This window comes from Lipophrys pholis (assembly GCF_963383615.2).
Source record: "Lipophrys pholis genome assembly, chromosome: 20".
In the NCBI taxonomy this organism is placed as follows: Eukaryota; Metazoa; Chordata; class Actinopteri; order Blenniiformes; family Blenniidae; genus Lipophrys; species Lipophrys pholis.
In genome coordinates, this window is record NC_137648.1 from 277941 (window position 1) to 295346 (window position 17406).

General features: G+C 42.7%; 1 protein-coding gene across 1 annotated transcript in view; it reads right to left on the reverse strand.

The window, feature by feature from the left end:
* LOC308125732 (sodium channel protein type 3 subunit alpha-like) overlaps nucleotides 1-17406 on the reverse strand; it is a gene marked incomplete at its 5' end in the record, with an annotated part of 157261 nt that overhangs the window by 133651 nt on the left and 6204 nt on the right. Inside the window, 5 exons of the mRNA XM_080489691.1 lie at nucleotides 2143-2206; nucleotides 9770-10012; nucleotides 12587-12678; nucleotides 15422-15550; nucleotides 16716-16796. Coding sequence (XP_080345817.1) covers nucleotides 2143-2206; nucleotides 9770-10012; nucleotides 12587-12678; nucleotides 15422-15550; nucleotides 16716-16796 — 609 coding nt within the window. The remainder of the gene's footprint in view (nucleotides 1-2142; nucleotides 2207-9769; nucleotides 10013-12586; nucleotides 12679-15421; nucleotides 15551-16715; nucleotides 16797-17406) is intronic.

A 17406-nucleotide genomic window follows, 5' to 3' on the forward strand; every position in this document is an offset into this window, starting at 1 on the left:
CTGTACATACAGGCTAATGCTGATGCTAATGACAGCTCCTGTACATACAGGCTAATGCTGATGCTAATCACAGCTTCTTTACATTCAGGCTAATGCCAATACTAATCACAGCGCCTGTACATACAGGCTAATGCTGATGCTAATCACAGCGCCTGTACATACAGGCTAATGCTGATGCTAATCACAGCTCCTGTGGATACAGGCAAATTGTAATGCTAATCACAGCTCCTGTCGATACAGGCAAATGCTAATGCTAACCACAGCCTCTACGGATAGTCTTATGCTAATCACAGCTCCTGTACCAAAAGGCTAATGCTATTGATAACTACAGTTCCTGTGGATACAGGCTATTGCCAAAGATGATCACAGCTCCTGTTGATACTGGCTAATGCTAATGCTAATCACAGCTTCTGCAGATACAGGCTAATGCTAATAGCGTTTTCAGGCTCTAAAACACTGCGCCGCGTGGATGATTGTCCAAAAACGATGTGGTTACATGAAACGGTGTTGTCGTGTGGACAGAGACTCAGTCAGCTAAGAATATGCATCATGAGAGGTTTCACATGGCAATTGGAGGGGGAGGGGTCAGCTGCAGGCTGTTTTGAAGCTGGACACCAGTGGCATACACACACACACACACACACACACACACACACACACACACACACACACACACACACACTGGATGCTGTCATGATTGTGTCATTCAGTGTCTGTCAGCGCGTCGGTCTCAGCATGATCACTCGTCTCAGACGTTAGTCCTTCCCGACATGTCACACAGTGTGAAGTACCAGCACACACACACACACACACACACACACACACACACACACACACACACACACACACACACACACAATGAGACACACTCACACCGCATCTGAGCTCCAACAAACTGTGGCATCAGCAAAATTCCATTTCTTTTTGGCGAAGTAACATCGAATATTCACACCGAAAGAACAAAATTCACATTGATTGATGAACACTCGACACTCACGTTAACTAATAACTGAAATTCTGAAAAACTTCACACATTTCACTGACTACAAGCCAAGAAAACAGACTCAAATGTATCCATGGTGACATCAGATACAGAAGGAAACGGACCAAATTTGCACAAAATAGTGACTAAATTGATGCTAAATCAAGACATTTTTTTTGTTAAATCAGTTTTTAGGCTACACAAGGAGGCAAAAATTAAGAGCAATTGAAATCAACGTAAACAGCTGAAATTAACCAAAGCTAACGATTCAATTTTAGCAAATTGATGACAAATTTTCACAAAATCTGACAATTAAAAGTGATGAAAGAAATACATTCGAACCTACAGGCAATACTGAAGAAAAAGGACAAAAAGTAGAAATAAAAATTAACAGTAAATCAAGACAAACATTTGGGAAACTTTATGTTCAGGCCAGATAACAGCAAAATATACGTAGAAATTTGCTTACGCTACAAAAACTGTTGCAACAAGTAATATTTAGTCAGAGAAAGTATTTCAATTTCCGAACGATAAAATTTCAAGTCAGTTCATCAAACTGTGAGAATAACCTATGAAGAATACTTCACCAAAACTCACTATCATAACCAAACTAATATTAGCATCAGTAGCATCTGCAGCTAGCGTTGGGCTGCTGGTTCCAATCAGACTGAAACTGAGATTACCGTTGGCTTCAGTTAGCTTTAAATAGCTACGCTAAGCTTTAGTTTGCTTCAACTTTGGTTGAAGTTAGCAATGCTATTCTTTCACTTGGCATTCATGAGGTTTCAGTCGATTAACGTCAGATATTTGAAGCAGTTGGCGTCATTAATCGTTCACTTTTCGTTTGGTAATGTTTGTTAGTTTTGGTAAATTAAATACAGTTAAATACACTTAGCTTTGGTAAAGGTTTAGTTAGCGAGGTGGAATCCTTTAAAAACGAGTCAGAGAAAACATTTCTAATTCCAAACAATAACAATTAAAGTCACCATCATAACCAAACTATTATTAGCATCCACAGCTAGCGTTGTGCTGCTGCTTCCACTCAGACTGAAACCACTTTCCACTGGTTCGAAAAACCGAACCAGAGAACTTCTACGTTCTGACATGTAGGCACTCAGGCCCGGACCCCTGGTTTGATTCCCGTGAAGCCACTCACTTACCCAGCGTCACTGCTGTTCCCACAGATCAAGGCGTCCTTCGCTCCCTCCACCTTGTAGAAGTTGTCTGGAAAACAGGATGTAAAACATCTGCGTCAGAAGTGTTAGCGAGAGACGCTACGACCACTTTCGCCGCCGTCGTCTTGCTAACGTTTCCCGGACAGACGAGGCAACGTGAAGCCTCCCGAAAACAATGTTCACACTGTCATCTCCGTCACTGCTCATTCGTCCTTGACTGCAAACGGTTAACAACCCAATATAAACACAAGAAAAACCTTCAAAAATACGGACGTGGTGTGGATAGCACTAGAATGCTAACCAGCTAACATGTCCTCAAAACAGATAAACTGCTGATTAGCCAGAAAATGTAATTAAACTGTTAAAGAACCGGACCAGAAATGACAGCATTCACTACTGCCCCCTAAAGCACGTGAGTGGTTTCACCTGAATGTTACACTGCATTGGTAAAGCTACAGTATGAAAATAGATGCTGTATACTGTTTGCAAAGCTTTTATTGAGTTAAAAAAGACAGATTTTGGGTTATTTAAATTGGAGCTGCACCGTCGTCGTCACCCACTGCCACCCACTGTCCAGTAAGTGGCAGTAGTGAGTGACTTTAGCATCCAGTCTGTTCTCAGTCTGATTAGTCTATTTGTAGTTGTGGTGGTGGAGTACATATCCAGACTCTGACCGAGGTCCAAAATCTGTACTTTAAGCATTACCCTGAAGAAAACAATGACTTTTAGTTGAGCTTGTTCTATAAAGGCTTCTACGAACTTTAACCCCTTGACGCCTGTTGTCTCAAGTTTGCAACAAACTGCTTGCATTCAAATTGTAGCTGAGATATCGTACGCATCCCACCAATGCTGATGTGTGCATGTTCGATATGTACCCAGGAACCTTTAACAATCACTAGTTTCTTGATGCACTGGTCGGAATGGGACCTACATGCGATTTATTCATCCTAACCTCTAACCCTAGCCCTAACTAATAACCCTATGCCTCAACAAAAATTGCTTTCTTTCAGCTGGAGGAAAGTGTAAACAGACTGATCGAGATCATGTTCCAGTTGGTGTTATAGTGTAAATACTTATATACTATTTTGGGGCATCAATGTCTAACCCTACCCCTAACCCGAGCCCTCCACTATGTTCTATGGACAAAATAACTATCGTAACATAATTTAGCATCAGCTTGAAATCAAAAACACAAATGACTTGTTTTATATAATTGCAAATATATTCAGTTTTTAAGGGGTTAACAATCTTATATGTTCACGGCTAACCCACTGTACAACACCAATCTGATAAATGTAGGCCACAGCATGAAGTTTACTGTGTGCCGATTGCACGATGAAAACAAGCTGAATCACAGCCTACGACGATGTGAGGCAACGTGATTGTGCAAGAGTGACACATCTCAAGCGTGCACCATCCATCCATGACACATAACCTAGCAATACCTGAACGAGCGCTAACCGTTGTGGCATTTACGTGTTTAGAAAGGGAGAATACGGATGTGGCTGTGGTTCGGAAAGAAAAGCCAACTCGAGATGCTCATTTTGCAAAGAGAGCTTGAAGCAAATACTTGTTAGCATCTATTAGCATTTGACGCGAGCATTTACTGCGATGGTCTTTAATTATCCGACAAAACACACAACATGTAAACGTAACAAACAGATCGCAGTAGCATCACCCTCACCTAAAATATCCGACACTGTCTGAATCTTATTGCAGGTCGTCTTTGGTTGCCATGACAACGGCCGACCTTGAACCGGTCTCACAGCGCGATGTAGGACCAAAGATTTATAGCCAAGACCAAAGATTTAATCCACAATTTCATCTGCGACGGCCAAAAATTGCACAGCATGAAGCTGTCTTTAGAGAAAGAAAATAAGAGGACCCAGAATTTATCCCTGAGAAACTCCAATAGTAGCAAAATGTGACGGCACGCTCTCTCACCAACACTCAACATTCTAGGAAATGTTTTTGTTTGTTAACATTTTCTAATCTACTTTTATCAACCTGAGAATAGACGAAATATAGGGACCTCTATGATCTCTGGCGCCCCCTAATGGAGGGTCCCAGGACAACTCACAAAGAGTACATCACCGTACAACAACCAAGAGATTTAGACTCTCGGTTGTTGTACGTTCTTCATGATTCCTAAAGCTGCTTCTTTTAGTGACTCCAGATACCACCTTGTGGAAATAGCAAGACTTGACATACTGACGCGAGATGAATGTTAAGTAATGTTATATGTAACAAAATATTAAAAAAAATGTTCTACTTGTTTGAAAGCAAAAATGTTTTTTTTTAATTAGGGGCTATTCTAGACTCTATTAGCGTTTGGATATCGACTATTCAGTTCACATTTTTAGCATCAAAACCTGTCGAAGAGTCATTTACTCCAGACGGTAACATGAATCAGATCTTTACAGGATCAATGCAGACGGTTTTACTTTGGTTAGACGGAGGCCATTAAGAACAACAAAAAAAACCATTAGCGGTAACAGCTCGCTGAACATCATCTCTTCATTCTGACCACAAGACGTTTGTGAGTACTCTCTCACTTCAGCTGCTTCACACACAGACAGCTACAGAGCTTTGAAAGCTCCTATATGATGCAAAATTCCCTAATAGTGTTGAAATAAAACAGTAATATGTGTTCCCATAGCCTGTGTACGAGGCCGCAGAAGTGAAGGAAGTCTGTCATCTCTTTCACTCGCTTGCTCTGCTGAGGAAGAAGTATCAGCGATTTCCCCTCAAGACATCCTATAGGGACATAACTAGGGGCATAACATAACATAGTATTTGTACTTATCTGGCCTGTCTGCCACTCTCTCTCTCCCTCTTCTTTTCCTCTCTCTCCCTCTTCTATTCCTCTCTCTCTCCCTCTTCTTTTCCTCTCTCTCCCTGTCCTATCCCATGTACTTCTCCCCCCAACCGGTCAAGGCGGATGGCCGTCCTTCCAGAGTCTAGGGTCCGCCCCACGGTTTCTTCCTGAAGAGGGAGTTCTTGAACTTCTCTCCATGCGAGGGAGTTTTTCCTGGCCACTGTTGCTTGTTACACCTGCTTGCTTTGGAAGGTTTAGTTGGGTCCTGTTGTACTCTATCATTGTAAGAGCGCTTTGAGATGTTTGTTGATGTGATTTAGCGCTTTACAAATAAAATTGAATTGAATTGAATTGAATAACTCCTGCCTCTGGTAGTGGATACTCACTTTGACCCTCTCACATGTCGATAAAAACTTACAAAGATTACTGATATACTGAATAAATTCAGTATAATATGAATAGCTGCAATGGTTAGCCTTACAGTTAGCAGGAGCTAGCATTAGCTACTTGATAGTAACCGTAATAACACATACGAACAAACCTAAGTAACATATTCAGACACTATATTTTTAAAGGAGTCATCAGCTGGTATTCTCACGTATCCAATCTGCCTTTGAATAAATTCTTAAAATTTATTTGGGGAAAAAAAATCAAAAATAGAGCTTGTCTGACTGTTTTTCATACCGCAACGTCCTCTAGTGAGAGTACATGTACGAGTTTGACTGGTACGGATGTTAGAGAGTGCATTGATTGGCCACAGGTATTGCCAATAACGTAGCGATAGTCTACAAACATCCTCACCACAGAGCAACAAACCCCAAGATTTAAAATGAAATACAAGGTAAATGAGCTTGTATTTCATTTTAAATGGGGCATCACATTGGGTTCAAAGTTTATACTAGTCCCGTTAGCTGCTAACGGTTAAATGCTAACTGCTAATGGCTAAATTTAACAGTGTTAGCTTTATGATACTAGCCTCCGGTATTGACAACAACACAGGAGCACAATCAAAATCTCTTGCTTTGTGGTGCGCCCCCTTGTGGGCGATTCTGGTTTGAACAAAGAGCCCAAACAGAAAAACTCAGCCACTTTCAAACTCCAGATTTTAACTGACGTACAAAACCACGGTACATGTTTTAACAAGGAAACATAGGATTTCTGGGTGATGACTCCTTTTAAGCACTGTCTTCAAGAGCCTCTCCTTGGTCAAATTCTGGTTGACCGACAGAGTTTCTACGAGTCATGGCGAACCATGAACATTATCGTATTGTACCTGTGTTTTGGAGTAGCCAGTGTCCCTGTTAAATGGTGACCGTCACTTGGAAATTTATTGTAACTACTGTTCGTCAGGACAGCTTGGGATTTCTGTCGGGTTTTTAACGTCTGTTATTAACAGCAACAAGGGACACTAAAGGTCACGTTACGGCCCACAGGCTGGCCTCACCTCCACCTCTGTGTGTGTGTGTGTGTGTGTGTGTGTGTGTGTGTGTGTGTGTGTGTGTGTGTGTGTGTGTGTGTGTGTGTGTGTGTGTGTGTGTGTGTGTGTGTGTGTGTGTTAAAGTGTGCTGTTTGACAGGATGTACCCTCACCGACTTCCTCCTCCTCCTGTCCTGATGTGGAGCACTTGAATTAGAGGATGACGGCTGATTGGCTCCGCTCCGCCCACCAGCTGAAGCCATTTAAGAGCTCCAGCAGACTCCTGGTGGCGGCTGATGTGGGAGGTGTCCACTCCATCTGCCTCGAGAAACCTTGGTGTGTGTTTGGAAAAGTCCGTGTGATCTTTTGAACTTTGAGTGTTTGGATTTTGGTTAAACCTTAGTCAACTTGACCCATCGTCAAGCAGTTTAGTGAAGGTACTAGCTGCTTTGTTTTGAAGTAATTAGGTGCTTTTGTTTGTTTCAGGTTTGCCACTTGTGTTTAGTAAATCTGTGTTGGTTGAAACTTTAATTAACGCCTTCTAGAGGAGAAGCTGCTTTTTTGTTATATTAAATCCATCGGGGTATAGTTAGCCATCAGGTAATGCCCCCCACCCCCCCCCCCCCCCCCGTTTTCCCTTTTTGTTGGGCAGTGCCTGTTTGGCCCTCCTTTGTTGTATTGTAGTTGTATGTGTCTTGGGATTCTGTTTGAGTATTGTAAACCTAAGAACTACCAGAAAAACCCTCACGTCACCCAAACGCACCAGGTGGTTGTTACTTCCCACACCCACACTTTCTCCAAGCAGAGCCGGGTCGTAACAGGTCACCAGTTAACATGGAAACCACTTTATCTAAAACACCGGACAAGCCTGGAGTATGTGTGGACAGACAATGTTGCTTGACCTCTGACAACTATGTGAATTTGTTAAAAAAAACTGTAAAATATGGAAGCTTTAATGCTCGTGTCCAGGTGTCGAAAACAAGCGTTTCTTCTCTCAAGGACAAAACGTAAGAATATGTTTCAGAAAAGGAGCTGTCGGTGGAGGGATGTGACATCGTTTGGAGTTTGAGAAGAAACTCACAGCAAAGATGAGACGATAAACTATAAATCGGCTCACCGATCAATGCAAACGCCATCTGCCAGCTTTCGCTTTTCTCCCGCTCCACGAAAATAACTTTGAGATTAATTCTGATTCAGGAGTGTGAGAAGAACTCCGATCAAACATTCGACTACAAATAGTGGAGTCTGTTTAAGATAGCATTAGCATATATCAGCCAGCTCCAGCGTGCTACTAGCAACACGGAAAGTGAATCAGGTGGCATTAGCATATTTTGTTCAGATAGATGATACAGCAATTCAACGAGCAAAGCTTGCAGCATTAGCATTAATCAGGTAGGTAAAGCATGCTACGGTAGTTGAAGTGAAACAGGTAGCACTAGCAAACTGCAGTCAAATACACCATGAGCTAAACCCTGAGCTACATAGGTAGAGTTAGCTTAATGTGGTCAAATACAGCAATATAAGTGAGGAAAGCAGTTAGCATTAGCATATCTTAGCCTGCTAATAGGGACTCAACACAACAGTAAATTTCACTAATAGGTATATTTCAGGAGTTGAAAGTCCACTCCCGCTCTTAAAGGTAAAGTATGCAATATGTGAACTGTTCATGGAGTTAGCATGACTCAAAGCACCACCTCATAGAACACAGTGGTGTTACAGCTGCTCAACTTCTGGCTAACTCCGCCCCCTGTGGCAAAACCCAGCAGGATAACGTCTTGGTGAGGCGGTCAGAAGACAACCTCAGTCGAACACTCTTCTAACTTTTGAGGGAGGAACAATAAAAGATGCGAACGCGTCTGTGTCCCAACGCGGTCGTGGTTCGGAAAGAGAAGTCAACTCAGGATGTCAATTTATCAACGGGAGCTTGAAAACAGTACTTCTTAGCATCTACTCACATTATACGTTAGCCTTTACCGTTCTGGTCTTTCATTTCCCAACAAAACAAACGACATGGAAACGTGTCAAAACAGGTTTGACACTGTCTGAATTCTATCGCAGGTCGTCTGTGGTTGCCATGACAACAGCCGTCCTTGAACCGGTCTCTAACCCTAACCCGCCAACTAAAGGCCACTACTTACTCTGCGATTTTTGTCTGTCCCAGATTAAAGACTTGACAAAATCTTTGGCCTTGTCTCTAAATGTAGTTGCTTTTTTGAGGATGGACGTCGCACGTCTATGACGTTTTATTCTTTCGCAATCACGTCTTCGTAGACTGCTTTCTACTGGCATTTACAGCGTACAATAGGCACACAGCAAACTTCATGTCGTGGCTGAAGTTTCTTAGATTCTTGTCGTACAGTGTAGCTCGCGGGGAACGTATAAGACTGTTAAACTCGTACAGTCTGTACGAGTTTAAAAAGTGTTTACCTGAAGTTCATCATTCAGTCCCCCCCCCCCCCCCCCCCCCCCCCCCCCCCCCCCCCGTCCACCCAAATAAATGCACATTAGCCCACGGTCTGACATTTATTAATGTTTTTGTTTTCTGTTGTTTTTTTCCCCCTCAGTTCGACCCCCGTCTAGGAAGATTTCACATGAGCTGCAGACACTGGGAAAATTGTCTCCACGGGACATCGAGAGAGTGGGCTTGATTTCATTTCTTTTTTTATGACGACAAAAAAAGAAAATCCAAAGAAGCAAATTACTGTCAACTGTGAATACACCTTCAGCCCCCTCCCCCTCCCCCACCCCACCTCCACACACACACACACACACACACACACACACACACACACACACACACACACACACACACACACACACACACACACACACACACACACACACACACACACACACACACACACACGCTGTGCTCAGCCATCAGTCTATTGAATATTCCTCTTCACAGTCGTCCGTCAAACTGAACCTGATTTAAACCCAAAAAACACAAACAAGACGAGCTGTTTTCTCTTTCGCTCCAAAAACGCCTCATCCAGACCGGCTTCAGAGGTCGATGTTTAGGCTGTGTTTACGCCACGATCAAAACCAGTGGAAACGCTAAACTTTCATAGCGTTTAAGACGTCCGTTTACACGAAAACGAGTGAAAATGCCATCATTTCGTCATGCCTTGGGCATCCATTTACATGAAAACAAGTGACAGGCAAAACTTTAGCGTTTTGGGTGTCCGTTTACATGACGAGCGAAAAGCAAAACTTTCGTAGTACAATTAGTCAGAAACTAGCCCGAAATTAGCATAGCCTACTCAAAAACTAGCATTCATCTGGCATGAAACAAGGCAAAACACACATTAAAGCGACTACAACCCCAGCATGAAATTAGGTAACTCAGAATTAAAACCCTGAGCCCCGGGGGCTGACCTTCGTCCTGCACAAAGTCCTTGACGGAGCTCCAGGTCTTGTTGTTGCAGTAGAAGGAGGCGTTGGCGGGCAGCGAGCCGTTGATGCAGTGCGCCGTGCTTCGCACGCACTTCTGCCGCAGGTTCCCCATGAAGAGCTGCAGGCCGATGAGCGCAAAGACGCTGAGGCAGAAGACGGTGAGGATCATCACGTCCGCCAGCTTCTTCACTGACTGGATCAGAGCGCCCACAATGGTCTTCAGGCCTGACGAGGGGCCGCATGCCACGTTAGCAACGATGTTAGAGAACTGACAGGAAGTGGAACTATCAAAACATCAGGCCTGAGGGGCCACACGCCATGTTAGCAACGTTAGCAATGTTAGCTCACTGACAGGAAGTGTGACTGTCAAAACATCCCGCCTGAGGAGCCACACGCCATGTTAGCAACGTTAGCAACGTTAGCTCACTGACAGGAAGTGTGACGGTAAAACATCAGGTGGTAAAGGTGTCGGTCCTGGTCCGGTTGATTTTGACACCAAGTTCATGAAAACCAAGTGGGAACATTGCGGTTGAAGACCAGGACCGGGAGCATTTTCATTGGATGACGTTACAAAAATAATGTAATAAAACAAAGATGGCCACCGGCTTCCTGTATGTTTTGTCATTCAACGAGTCCAGTTGTAGTTTTTTCTCCACAAATAAATATTTTAAATGAATGTCAATCCTGTCAGTGTACAGAGCGGCCATCTTTGTTCCTCACAGGAAGCAAAAACAAAACAAGGTTTAACAATTGGTAACATGAACAACACACAAACACACGCACGCACGCACGCACGCACACACACCCACACGCGTGGGCAGATTTTGTAACCCTTTCTACAATTCGTTAGAAACAGACGCAGCTTCAGACTCGTCCCAACGGTTTTTTGGCGTCGGTCAAACTAGCGTCTGGAAGCTAACGAACGGCTAGCATGGACAGCATGCCTGCTATGACGACGGCGTTTGCGGTTATAACATGAGTCTCACGTAGAAATAACCGCCTCTAAGATAAGCGCGACATGCTAGCATGCAAAGTGGAAACGTACAGAGGCTAGCTGGCAATAATCCACATTTTGTAATAAGTACCCAGGAAGCATTAGTTAATTTAGCAAGTGGAAATAAAGGCTATGAGATTTTTATTAAATTATCATATTTATGGACATTGTACGACCATTAGCTTTATTATTATCAAGGTTTACAAGCTGATAAATTCCATAATTGATATTAAGTATTATATTATAATTATTTTCTTTCAGCAGCAATTACTAATATAGCTTGTAAAGTTAGCATTAGCTCGTTAACACATTAACAATAAACAGTGATTAGTGCTATATTGTAATAGACTCAATACAAATACAGAGGCTAGCTAATAGAAATATTTTTCAAAAGTACAATATCTGTATGAATGCAAAAAATTGAAAAGGACAAATATTGTTCAAGCAACATTTTTTTATTTTGAAGAAATATTTAAAACTGTAAATTCTGATTAAGTTAAAAAAGCTTCAGGAGCTGTTCTTACATCATGCTAGCTTGACTTAGCATTAGCATTGTCCACTCACGTTGATCGATGCTCCAGAATTAGCTCAGTGTGTAGACTTAGCCATTTAGCTGCAAATGCTTCGTAGCTTCCAATGGTAGCATAAGCAGCTATATGTGTGATGATAACCGCCAGAACTGTCTTTGCTAACACTCGTCCATATTTACGCGCAGTTCTTTCACTAGCTTCTAGCTAACTTTGGCTCATGTTTGTTTTTTAACTTTTTTTCCCCTATTTTATTTGGAAAAAACTAAAAGTTTGAGCGTTTATTACATTTGCACATTACGGTATAGATTATTCATTTATTTACATTTTCTACATTTAAAACAACAGATTTAAATGGAACAGAGACAAGAACTGAATGCTAACGTTTACACGTGAATTTGGACTAATTAGATTTTCACCTGGATTAGCATTTAGCTAGATTCTACATTAGCATGTGTTTTGTATGCAGATTTAGCCATTTAGCATTCTGAAGCTTGGTAGTGTCTGAAGCTTGCATAAAAGTATCCAGAAGCCAGACAAACCCAGCATTAAAATAACATTGAAACTTACTTAGAACCAGGAAAATTTTGCCTTAAATCGACTATAAAATTAGCAATAAATTAGCCTGAAACAAGGGAAATCTAGCATTAAAACTAGCTTAGAACCAAACACCCCTAGCATTAAAGCTGCTACAAAATTTGCATTTAACTAGTCTGAAACTAGCTTAAAACATTAAACATTAAAACTAGCTGAAATGAGTCAAAACTAGCATTTAAACTAGCATAATCTTAGCATGAAATCAGGAAAACCTAGCATTAAGGCTACTACAAAACTGGCACTGAAACCTACCTAGAAGTAGCAAAAGCTAGCAATTCAGAAGCTACAAAATTAGTATTTAACTAGCCTGAAACGAGCCAAACCTAGCATTAAATCTAGCGTGAAACGAGCCTCAAAGCTAATCTTTTGCTGCTTTGAAAAAGCTCAAACCTTCTAAATAACGACATTTTCTTGATTTGATAAAACAGATTTGACTGTAAAAGTGACACGAGCTGAGCGCTAACATGAATTCCGACTTGTCTGATTCGTGGTTAGATTGATTTGATGGTTAGCATATTAGCTAAGCCTCTGACGGTCCGCTCACAGCTCCCGTCCGTCTCTGCGTGCTAACCTCCAATAACTTGTGTTGGCGGTGTGCGCGGCAGCTAGCGCACAGGACGGAGGTTAAAGCAGTGTCGTGCGGCGCGGCAATGGCGGGCGGCGCCAGGTCAGACTCCTCACCTGGGATGACCGAGATGGTTTTGAGTGCTCGTAGCACCCTGAACGTCCGTAACGCCGACACGTTACCCAGGTCCACAAACTCAGTCACATATCTGCAACGAGGGGGGCGACACAGACAGACACAGGACAGGAAGTGACCAGACGGACGCCGTCAGAGACACTGGGGAAGGTGTTTGTGTGTGTGTTGGGGGGGGGGGGTCCGACCCGACCCGACAACACCCCTCCCCCTTCCATACGAAAGAAAGAGGACCAGTCAGATACTCAAACTGCTCGCGGAGACAAAAACTGGAAAAAGAAAAGAGACTCAATGTCTGAGCTGGCATTACATTTTAGCATGTTAGCATTTAGCACATTAGCGCATTTGCATGTCATCATTAATTTCACTCCTCAGTGAGTGAAGCTGCAGGTTATCAAAAAGTTTAAAAAAAATTACAATCGCACAAATTCTGAGCGGTTGTTACATGTTAGCCTGTTAGTGCATCAGTTATTAATAAAACTCCTTGGTGAGCAAAGCTGCAGATTATCACGAACATACAAAAAGTAAGAATCGTAAAAAAAAATCTGAGCTGTTGTTACATGTTAGCATGCTAGCGCGTCATCATTAATTAGACTCTTCATTAATTGAAGCTGCAAACAAGAACATACAAAAAATAATGATTGCAAAATATCTGAATTGTCGTTACATTTGAGCACGTTAACAATAATTAAACTCGGTGAGCAAAGCTACGGATTATCAAGAAAGGACAAAAAATAACGATTGCAAAAAAATATATGAGGTGTTGTTAGCACAATAGCACGTTTGCATGTTAGCAGGTGATCATTAGTTAAATTCCTCAGTGAGCAAAACTGCAGATCATAAAGAAGTTTTAAAAAGTCAATCATTAAAACTAATTAATTTAACATGCTAACGGTTTACGATACTTTTCTGTAGCAATATTCAAAAACATTTTTGAAAAAAATGGAGTTAAAAGCTTTAAACACAGTTGTAACTTACTGAAAAGTGAAACATTTATAAAATAAATGTTACTTAGCCTGTAAGTTTTGGTAAATTGGTATTGAAAGCTGATTTAAATGCAACTAAAACTCACTTAAGAGTAAAAAATTGATAAAAAAATAAATAAAAAGGGGGTCTTCTCCAGCCAACACCTTCGCTCTGCGTTGGTATCTGACTTTTCCGTCTTTGCAACGCTGAGCAGACCTGACAGGAAGTGGCCTGCAGGATCAGGACAGGAAGTGGGCGGGGCTGGACGCAGACAGGCAGACGGACAGGAGAGCGAGGCAAGGAGAGCTGCGCCCCCCGGTGGTGGCTGGAAGGAGGACAGACCTACCTGGGATGACGGAGATGGTTTTGAGCGCTCGCAGCACTCTAAAGGTTCTCAACGCCTGCAGGTTCCCTACTTTGATAAACTCTGTTAACAGCCTGCAGGGGGCAGAGGTGAGCAGCAGCAGCAGGTGTGGAGGGCGTCCGACCACACAGAAGAAGACAGAGAACACAGCATGAAGCTAACGTGACAGAACCTCCGGGGAAGAGTTAGCTCTGCATTACAACTTTAACTCAACGCAGCGTGTTTCACATTCAGCTAATGCTATAGCTAACACTAATGCTAATGCTATAGCAAATGCTATAGCAAATGCTATAGCTAACCCTAACCCTAACTACTAGCCTGACAGCTGCTGTATCTCTTTTCCGGTCTTCTAGCTAACTGTTAGCATCAGCATTAACCAAAGCTATGCTCTCTTGGAAATATTAGTTTTGACTGATGCTAGCGCTAACGGCCCTGCTAGTCTGACAGCTGCTCTCTCATTGAGTCCGCTGTTAGATTTAGCTAATGCTAACAGCTGCTGTCTTCTCTGCCGTGTGTACCAACTCCACTGCGAGCACAAGCTGAAGCAGCTACAGTAATGCTAATGCTACCTGTTGCTAAGTGAGTTGTAGATGGTTTGGGTCAACGTTAGCGGAGCTGCTGTCTCTCTGGCCTGCTAACACATTGATTATTAGCGTTAGCATCCGAAACATCTGGAAATATTCCTACTATTTCTAAGTAAATTGTGCAAAACTGGTGTTTTTTTTTTTTTTTAAATCTGATTACTGAAGATAACTGAAGGAAACATGGAGATACTCGAAAAAGCAACTAGTTACTCTGTATCTCCTGCAGGTAATCCCACTACTTTTTAAAGATGTACTTGCAATCACTTTTAGCAGCAGCCTGAAACTTGGTCACAACCCGTGTAAATCTAGTCCACAACAAACTAGAATCAAACTTGCCTGTGTGGTAGAAGACAAGTCCAAAATGAAGAGACATCTCGAGACCAATTAGCCTGAAGGTCGTCCAAACCCAGCATAGCACCTGTCTAAAACTAGCATCAAACTACTGCTTTCTCTTGACTTTCCGCCGACGCTGCGAATGTGTCACACACGGACAAAGCTGGTGTGCTTCCTGACATGAGAGACGCTGGGTTCATCCACTTCCTGCGAGCTGCTTTTACTTTGTAATCCCATGAGAACAACCATGTCCTGTCGTCTCCAAAGCTGTCGAAGTCACTTCATGCTTTCAAACATTTAGAAGAATTAGGACTTATTAACTGTAGTTATTCTTTGAAAAGAAGTGGGATTACTTTCTTAGTTACTGTGTGTGTTACTTCTCTGTTCCTTTTCCAGTTTACATCAGTTCAGTGAAACAGTCAACACAGGTCGGGCCAATCATGCTAATGCTACAGCTAATTGTATATATGTGTGTGTGTGTGTGTGTGTGTGTGTGTGTGTGTGTGTGTGTGTGTGTGTGTGTGTGTGTGTGTGTGTGTGTGTGTGTGTGTGTGTGTGTGTGTGAGACTCACGCCATGACGATGACACTGAAGTCCAGCCAGTTCCAGGGATCTCTCAGGAAGGTAAATGGTCCGACACAGAAACCTCGAGCCAGAATCTTGATGAGAGACTCGAAGGTGTAGATCCCAGTGAAGGTGTACCTGCATCGACACGTTAATGTTAAAGTTAAAAATAATGCTAATGCTTGGGTGTGCCTGGGCAAAGGAGACGTAAACATGAATTATAATACTAATGATAACATTCAGGTGTACCTGGATTGACACTTTAACGTTAACATTAATACTAACGCCAACACTCGTGTAGTGGATTGTCACATTAACATTAACGTTAAAGCTAACGCTAACACTTGGGTGTACCTGGATCGACACGTTAACGTTAATGTTAAAACTAACGCAAACACTTGGGTGTACCTGGACAAATATGATAACGTTAATACGAATGCTGACATTCTTTACCTGGACAAACACGTTAACATTACCATTGATACTAAAGCTAACACTTTGGGTGTTGGGTTAGCTCTCGTACTGCTCACTAGCTAGCTATAGTGTTGCCTTTTGACTCTGTTTATGCTAACGATGGACGGGTTTGGAGCTAACTGAACTTTGACGTGCGCTTCACAATGTTTTCAGACTATCGTTGGTCTGGAGTCAAGCTCGTTTTGAGCTTTAAACTGGTTTTAGTTGTGTTTCAAACTCGTAACGTGCTTGTCGTGAACAGTTACCAGGGTGGAACATCCTCCAGCTAGCGGTTTGTCCAGTGAAGGTTCCGGTGGCTCTAGCAAGCTACTGTGTTAGCTTTTCTGGGAGCTGCTACACAGGGACATTGTCAATGCGTACAAAGATGCAGGAGCCTGTGAGCCTGAGCTCAGGGCAGGCAAACCCATTTACTGAGGTACAGGGCAGAATGAAGGAGCCTGTGAGCCTGCGCTCAGGGTGTGAAAACCCTGCAACACTGAGGTACAGGGCAGAATGAAGGAGCCTGTGAGCCTTCACTGAGGGCATTAAAACCCATGCTTTACAGCTTCCTTTTCTGGCAGAAATGGAGCCAAAGTCATGTTGTAAAAAAACCCTGCTAATTGTAACTCGTGATTTATTTGTATTTTCAGCACTTGAAGCCGAAAACGTAGACTTTTCAACTATCAATATCTTTGTACGCATTGACAAATCTTATTACATGTACAACTTCTAATACAGATTCCAGTTCACATTGACAAATTATTTTCCACATTGATAACTGTCACTTTGGACGCACAGATGGAAATACGGCGAGAAATAGCGCCCCCACACTCCACGGTGCTGTACTCACTCCAGGTACTTGGCCCAGGTCGCCGGCTCCGACATGGCCATGAAGCAGCAGTTGGTCAGGATGGTGCACATGATGAACAGACTGAAGAGCGTGAGCTCGTTAAAGAGAAAAACACTTCCACACACACGCGAGCAGCATTAACGTAAAGAAACACAGCGACGTGTCGATCAAATTCTGAACTTAAATAATCTGGAAGAAAATATTCCACGCACAATTTTTTTTTCTTTTTTAAAGAACCCAAAACAGAACGTAAACTATTAAAACTGAACCAAGACTCAGAGCGTTGTACAGTGAGCATTATGCTGTTAGCACAGTGCTAACTGCACAATACTAATGTGCTGTTAGCATTGGGCTGTTAGCATTGGGCTGTTACCTTGCTGCCTTCTTCAAACAGTAGATGAAAGTATCAGAAGAATGATTTGCTCTTAAATATGGCTTCCACCTGCGTCGTTGTGCACGCACCTCGTGCACCTCGTGCGCCTCGTGCGCCTCCGTCCTGTCAATCAGCGCTAAACGAATGCTAATGATGGTAATTTGCGCGGGAGCCGACTCCCAGTGAGCCTCCAGCTGAAAGTTGTTTCAGGTGATCGTTGATTGAGCGGCGGCTGTAACAACGTGGCGACGGGCGGGCGACATAACACTGTTACAGAGTGACAAATACCCCCCCACCCCCCCCCCCCCCCCCCCACAC